The 8000-nt window shown below is 42.0% G+C and overlaps 1 protein-coding gene across 1 annotated transcript in view; it reads left to right on the plus strand.

Moving 5' to 3' along the window:
* Nucleotides 1-1733: 1733 nt before the first annotated feature.
* The window catches only part of LOC108228595 (aggrecan core protein), a 30403-nt gene continuing 24136 nt past the window's right edge, over nt 1734-8000 (plus strand). The window contains exons 1-4 of the mRNA XM_037979922.1: nt 1734-1863; nt 1978-2069; nt 2799-3090; nt 5193-5362. Of these exons, the coding sequence (XP_037835850.1) occupies nt 1734-1863; nt 1978-2069; nt 2799-3090; nt 5193-5362 (684 nt within the window). The remainder of the gene's footprint in view (nt 1864-1977; nt 2070-2798; nt 3091-5192; nt 5363-8000) is intronic.

The following is an 8000-nucleotide window of genomic DNA, read 5'->3' on the forward strand; positions in this document are numbered from 1 at the left end:
TTTCTGGGAAAATGCAGCGTGAATGCTGAGTGCTGAATGCCTTTGCTGAAATCTTTTGAATCTAAGCTAAAATTGAGTTGCTAAAGTTAAAAAAAGTAGAACATAGGCTAAAATGAACAAAACACAAGCTAAAAGCAGCAGAACAGCTAAAAACTAAAAGTGTGAATGCTGACCCAGGATTCACAGTACCATTTACAATATTAACTACTATGTGCCACTATTTAGTGTCTGTAAAAATGTAATTGCCTGTGTTTGTGTGTGTGTTCATTTTTCTGTATTTTAGCAAAATATATCATGAAACTGAACAAGTTTTAGTAAAAGTCATGAAATATTCATTTATTCTGCAGCTGATTAAATTTTGGAATCAACCTGAGTCAAGGCATTTGCCACAACTAATCAACCTTAGCAGTAATAGCTGAAAGTTATCCCCAACAATAGACATGAATTAAATTACATCATATGAAATTTGAAGCAGGAGTGGTTCCAGCATCTGCAGTCCTGCTCCTCCATGTGAACAAACAGGACTTTGTTCTCTTTGGCTGTTGTTAGTTCACTTTGTTTTGCTGATGTATTGTCAATGATATAATGTTAGCTGCGATGAGATGGCATGGTAGAACAGTGGTTAGAGGTCTCACCTCATAGCAAGAAGGCTGCGGGTTCAACTCCCACCCGTTCTGCATGGAGTATACTTCTGCACATGCTGGGTTTCCTCTGTGTACTCCAGTTTGCTCTCACAAACCAAGACATGTTAGATTCATTGGTAACTCTAAACTGTCCCTAGGGTGAGAGTGTGAATGGTTGTTTGTCTCATTTGTCTCTATGTGTCCCTGTGATGGACTGGAGACATGTCCAGGGTCAGTAACTACTGGAGATAGACATCAGAAAATGGATGGATGTAGAGGCATCCATGTAAAATCTTGGGATTTTAAATTAAACCCTTGAATGTGTCTGCAGACTTTAATCTATGTGTGCCAAAAGACAGACAGACATAAATACGTCTGTTCAGATACAGACAAACAAGGCTGACTCTAAATGATGAACATAAAATTTAAGTAAAGATTTTGCTCAGTAAGTTGCTCTTGAAGCATGTGTTGTAAATGACTCATACAACAAAATGACTCTTGGTTTCTGTAAAATTGACTAACTTATAGCTATTTTTTTGTTTTATACAATCACTTGGCTGTGGTTTCCATTACGAATCAGGTTGATCTCAAATGTTTATCAGTTGTAGATGTACATATAGTGGTTACCTTCTGCAAGTTTTATAAATGGTTCTTAGGATATTTTGCTAAAATGCAGACACCCACACACACCACACACACACACATGTACATACAGACATAGGTAAAACAGTACCAACTGCTATTCCCCGGCAGTCACTGTGCGAGAGGCGGGGGACACCGTGGACAGGTCGCAAGTCCATCTCAGGGCCGCATAGAGACAAACGAGACAAACAACCATTCACACCTAGGGACAATTTTAAGAGACACCAATTAACCTAACATGCATGTTTTTGGTCTTTGGGAGGAAAAAATTCAAACTTCAAGCAAATATAACAGGTATTTTTACACCTTGTTATTTTGCAAAGATGTGTGTGTGTAATATATGAAGTACTGAAAACATGGAAGATAGGACTGTAAAACAAATTAGAGAAATTACATTTTCTGTCACAAGGCAGTGTGACCGCAGAGCTCTAAATGACTCTGCTTCATGCATGGATGGATGGATTGAAAATGATGGTGGTCACATTGCTCCTTGCCTTCATGTTTTCAGGTATGATCAGGTGGATTGTGCTGCTGTCTTTGTGTTGGAGCGTCATCTCAGCAAGATTTAATTATCCTTACGAAGAACACTCCTTAATGGGTAAAAAATCAAACCACAAACACTCACAAGTTCAAAGTCAGCTGACAGTAATGGTGTAGTTCATGAGACTTTATATTTTGTGCTGCTTTTATGTTTATATATTTTTTTTGTCAGACCCGAAGGACGTGCTGAGTGTGACGATTCCTCTGATAGGGACACAGCGTCCACTGCTGGGGGAAACACTGACACTTCCATGTTACTTTGAGGTTTGAGCTTTTTCAAACTTAAATCAGTGGTAGTTTGAATAATTTGGAAGTAGCATTTTATTAGGAATTAAATATGAACAGCTGTAGTTTATTAATGTCAGTTATAAAGAGACAATCTTACAGGATAAAATTAAGATTAGATTAGGTCTAATTAGGATTAGATTAGATATAACCAGCATTAAATACCACCTTACATGCTAGAATATGTGCTTGAAGAATGTGATGAGGATGATTCTCAGCTACTACCACACAAAGTTTTAGCTCAATATCTACAAAACTGGCTGAGTTATAGCAATCTTTGTGTTTGCTGAGGTTGGTCAGTTGGCTGACTCCAAAAATTACTGCGTTGTAGATGTAGACTAAAGTATTTGTTTCTGAAAGTTGTATTAAAATCTGCCCAGTTGTTCATGAGGTGTTTTGCTGACAGACAAACAAGGCTGATGTCAACAGTTTCTGCTAAAGCTTTAAGCAAAGACGCTGCACAAGGTATAATGATTACAGTAGTGGTGGGGGCAACTTTCAGCCACTGCCACACAACATTTTAACTCAATATTTGTAAAATATTCTGAGTTTCTGAGATTTTTAGGTTAATTAAATTGGGCAGCCATCTTGAATTGGATTGTATTTAAGTGCTAATAAAGTTCCATTTGACTTTTAAAAGTTATCATTACATAAATCCTGTGAATTTTATGCTTTATAATTAGTGACCCCATTTTTGTTTCGGTGTAGGACCACACTGTTCCAGACCCTGGAGCCCCCACTATCACTCCCCTTTCTCATCGCATCAAATGGAGCCATGTGACCAAAGAAAAGGTCACCACCATCCTGGTGGCGTTGGAGGGACAGGTGGGCATCAGCAGCACTTACCTGAACAGAGTTGACCTGGTGAGCTACCCCCAGACTCCAGCAGACGCCACCATCAGGATATCAGAGCTGCGCTCCAGTGACTCAGGAGTATACCACTGTGAGGTTCAACACGGCATTGAGGACAACCATGACACCTTGGATGTCCATGTTCAAGGTACTCATCTTCCATTTTATGTTCAAACGTGTTCTTAGTAGTGTTTCATTTGTTTTTATATTCTTACACACATCTACCTTCAGTCAAAATTATCATTGAAAGGAATAGGTGGGCAGTAATGTTTTTGCCTGAGAGGAGCCTGAGAACTGAAAGCTCTGCCTCCTGTTCTACTTTTAGAAACTCTAAGAACCACAAGCAAACCTGCAGTCTTAGAGTGAAGTTCTCTGTTAGGAAAATATGGAACAATAAGATCTTTAATATAAGATGGAGCTTGGTTGCTGAGAGCTTTGATTGTTAGAAGTAAAATTTTAAATTCTATTCTGAATTTGAAGTCTGTGGAGAGAAGCAAAACTGGAGAAATGTGATTAGAAAAAAGATGTTTCTAATTTTAGTGATATTACATAGGTGAAGGCAAGCTGTCCTGGTAACATTTTTAATTTGGGAATAAATAGACATCCTGATCCAAATTAACACTAAGGTTCTTTGCATTAGAACTGGAGCCCAAATGAATGTCATACTGTAAAGATTTGGGTTTTGTTTTCTTTTGGATTTCTTTTGCATTTGTTTCCTTGTTTGTCTGGTTCCCTGTGCCTCAGTCAGTATTCACTTCCCCTCTGTTTGCCCCTGATTGTCTGCCACGCCCATCTCCACCTGTCGGTTATTGTAATCACTCACCTGTGCCCACTTCCCATAATTATCCCCTGTGTATATAACCTGGTCATTTTCTCCACCACCCCGCTGGATCATTGTTGTTGTTTTCTTATTCTGCTCCCTGCCATGCCCTGCCCCTTCGTTTGGATGTTTTGTTATTGTCTCTTTTGCTGCCACGTCAGCCCTTTTTGTTTTGTCTATTTGGTTTAAGTAATAAATTAGTTTATTTTAAAGATGATTTTGCGTTCAGGATTTGCCTCTGTCTCCCCTCGCCATGACACATACAGAGGAAGTGAAAGGCTGCAAAGTTTGTTCCTAATATGCTCAGAAAAACCACTAACTCTGTCTTGTCTGAGTTTAAAAGCAGAAAATTAAGAGTCATCCAGGTATTTATGTCTTTAAGGCATGTTTGTAATCTAAGTAACTGATTGTATTAATCAGATTTCATGGACAAATATAACTGAGTCATCAGCATAACAATGTACTGTGCAACTCGTGCTGTCTAATAACTACCTAATGGAAGCAAATATGCAAGAGTGATGGTACAAAAATTACATATATATAAATAAATGTACATTAAAAAATCATAAAGTCATTTGTAGGTTTACTCCTCTTGTAAAGGAAAGTCCCTAAAATTACCAAATGAAATGAAAATCTGAAATTGCAATAGCAAACATTTTCACTTGAGGGTTCAAAAGACATGACAAATGGGCCAGTTTTCAATACAAAACACTTCCAAATTAGATGAATAAATTCACTGAATTAGAGGAAAACATTCAAAGACAGTTCATCTTTCAGACCTTTGGGAGTCAAACAATGTGGCCATTATTAGGTTTAAATTCTTCAGACTTTAAGTTCTCAAGGTCCTCACCCCAAAGTTCAAAAGCACATACTTCTTTACTTGTGGGAATCATTAAAATTCACAGCCACAGGATATCCATGGTAATTTCTACAAATGGAGCTTTTTTATGCTCACTAAGACTTTAAGTTGTCCCAGTATATGCCTGCCCACAGTGGTAGGGAATATTACATAATGCTATTAATGTTAAACCTGTCAGGATGGAAAAAATATCTAGTTCCATAGTGTTGTTGGATTGAGCACAATTGCCACTGCGATGGTTACCATTTGAGACGGGAAAGCAAACAGTCCAATGATGACTTTTTGAAAGTTTCATAGAAATATGTCCAGTGGATCAGGAGATATTTTGCTAACAGACAAACAATACACAAACAAAAACATATTGTCCATTTTTTGCTTTTTTTAAAAAAAAATTTTAAGTTTGAACATTCTAAATCTTTTTTTTAAACTAAAATAACTATAATTAAAATAAATAATCATCACGTTGGAGAGGCTGTGCACTAATGACCAAATTCATTCTTCTCTGCCAGAAGACTGATCTTGGTACAGCCGCTATCTAAAGGTTTGATGTTGTTGTTGTTTGTCCTTTCAGGTGTTGTGTTTCACTATCGGCCCATAATGGGTCGCTACACTTTGACCTTTGAGTTGGCAGAAGAAGCGTGCTCCCTGAACAGCGCCGTTGTTGCTTCCCCAGCGCAGCTCCAAGCAGCGTATGGCGATGGTTTCCACCAGTGTGATGCTGGCTGGTTGTCTGATCACACAGTCAGGTTAGTTTGTCAACAAAATGGAAAATGTCTTTGATCTGTTCAGATATCAAATATCAAATGTTCTCACCCTTTTCAAAAAATCTATTAACCATGTTTTTCAGAACAAACCTATTTTAAAACAAATTTTCATGCCTTTTTTATGACAGTATCTTACTAAGTCTAATTATGAATTAGTATTTCATATTTACATGATAACTTGCAAGATAATAAAATAATAAGTCATAATTACGTTGGACAAGGAGATTATGATTTCAGTAGAGTTTATCCATCTGTCTGTTTATTTGCAAGATTATTTAAAAATGAATATTCAGGTTTTGATTAAATTTTCAGGAAATGTTGGGGTTGCCACAACATACAAGCAATTAAAGTTTGGTGATGATCGAGACTGTGATCTGGATCCTACAATTTTTCAATGACCCTACGGTTTTGGCAGAGGTTTGCACTCTCAGTTTTGATCTGATAAATATAGGGGTGCTAAGTCACCATTTTAGGTTGCTAAGTCACAGTTATTAAATGCTAAATTATAAATATGAGTTACTGTATCATAACCCTGAAATATCCATCCATCCATCCTCTTCCGCTTATTCGGGGTCGGGTCGCGGGGGTAGCAGCCTAAGCAGGGTGAGCCAGACTTCCCTCTCCCCAGCCACTTGAGCCAGCTCCTCCGAGGGAATCCCAAGGCTTTCCCAGGCCAGCCAAGAAACTTAGTCCCTTCAGCGTGTCCTGAGTCTTCCTCTGGGCCGCCTCCTGGTGGGACGTGCCCGGAACACCTCACCAGGGAGGCATCCTAATCAAATGCCCGAGCCACCTCAACTGGCTCCTCTCGACGTGGAGGAGCAGCGGCTCTACTCTGAGTCCCTCCCGGATGACCGAGCTTCTCACCCTATCTCTAAGGGAGAGCCCAGACACCCTGCAGAGAAAACTAATTTCAGCAGCTTGTATTCGCGGTCTCGTTCTTTTGGTCACTACCCAAAGCTCGTGACCATAAATGAGTGAGGAACATAGATCGACCGGTAAATCGAGAGCTTTGCCTTTTGATTCAGGTCTCTCTTCACCACGACAGACCGGTACAGCGCCTGCTTCACTGCAGACGCTGCACCAATCTGCCTATTGATCTCCCGCTCCATTTTTCTCTCATTCGTGAACAAGACCCCGAGATACTTAAACTCCTCCACTTGGGGCAGGACATCTTCCCCGACTGGGAGAAGGCACTCTATCCTTTTCCAGCTCAAGACCATGGCCTCGGATTTGGAGACACTGATCCTCATCCCAGCTGCTTCGCACTCGGCTGCGAACCGCTCCAGCAAAAGCTGTAGATCATGGCCTGGTGAAGCCAATAGGACCACATCATCTGCAAAAAGCAGAGACGCAATCCTAAGGTCATTAAAACGATCACCTCGACTTGACTGCGACACCTTGAGCTTGCTGGACCAAGCTCTGACACCGGTCATAAAGGGACCTAAAAGCCCGTATCAAAGAGCCTGGTACCCCATACCCCTGGAGTACCCCCCACAGGATTCCCCGAGGGACACGGTCGAACGCCTTCTCCAAGTCCACAAAACACATGTAGACTGGTTGGGCGAACTCCCATGCACCCCCAAGGACCCTGCTGAAGGTATAGAGCTGGTCCAGTGTTCCATGACCAGGACAAAAACCACACTGCTCTTCCTGAATCCGAGGTTCGACTATCCGATGGACCCTCTTCTCCAGAACTCCCGAATAGACCTTACCAAGGAGGCTTAAAAGTGTAATCCCTCTGTAGTTGCAAACACACTCTCCGGCCCCCCTTTTTGAATAAGGGGACCACCACCCCGGTCTGCCAATCCAAGGGAACTGCCCCTGATGTCCACGCAATATTGCAGAGTCACGTTAGCCAACACAACCCTACAACATCCAGAGCCTTAAGGAACTCCTGTCGAATCTCATCCACCCCCAGAGCCTTGCCACCGAGGAGCTTTTTAATCACCTCTGTGACCTCAGCACCGGAGATTAGAGAGCCCGACCCAAAGTCCCCAGGCTCTGCCTCCTCAATGGAAGATGTGCTGGTGGGATTGAGGAGGTCTTCGAAGTATTCTGCCCACCGACCCACGACATCCAGAGTCGAGGTCAGCAGCAGACCACCCTCACCATAAACAGTGTTGGTGCTGCACTGCTTTCCCCTCCTGATACGCCACATGGTGGACCTGAATCGCCTCAAAGCCGTGTGGAAGTCTTTCTCCATGGCCTCTCCGAACTCCTCCCATGCCCGAGTTTTTACCTCAGCAACCATCCAAGCCGCATGGACTGCCGGTACCTGTCAGCTGCTCCTGGAGTCCTACAGGCCAAGAAGGCCCGATAGGACTCCTTCAGCCAGACGGCATCCCTCACCGCCGGTGTCCACTAGCGGGTTTGAGGGTTGCCGCTGCAACAGGCACCAACTACCTTGCGGCTACAGCTCTGATAAGCTGTGTCAACAATGGAGGCACGGAACATGGCCCACTCGGGTTCAATGTCCCCCACCTACCCCGGAATATGTTCAAAGTTATCCCGGAGATGGGAGTTAAAGCTCCGCATAACAGGAGACTCCACCAGATGTTCCCAACAGACCCTCACAATACATTTGGGCCTGCCAGGTCTGACCGGCATCCTCCCCC

The sequence above is a fragment of the Kryptolebias marmoratus genome, linkage group LG15 (assembly GCF_001649575.2).
Source record: "Kryptolebias marmoratus isolate JLee-2015 linkage group LG15, ASM164957v2, whole genome shotgun sequence".
In the NCBI taxonomy this organism is placed as follows: domain Eukaryota; kingdom Metazoa; phylum Chordata; class Actinopteri; order Cyprinodontiformes; family Rivulidae; genus Kryptolebias; species Kryptolebias marmoratus.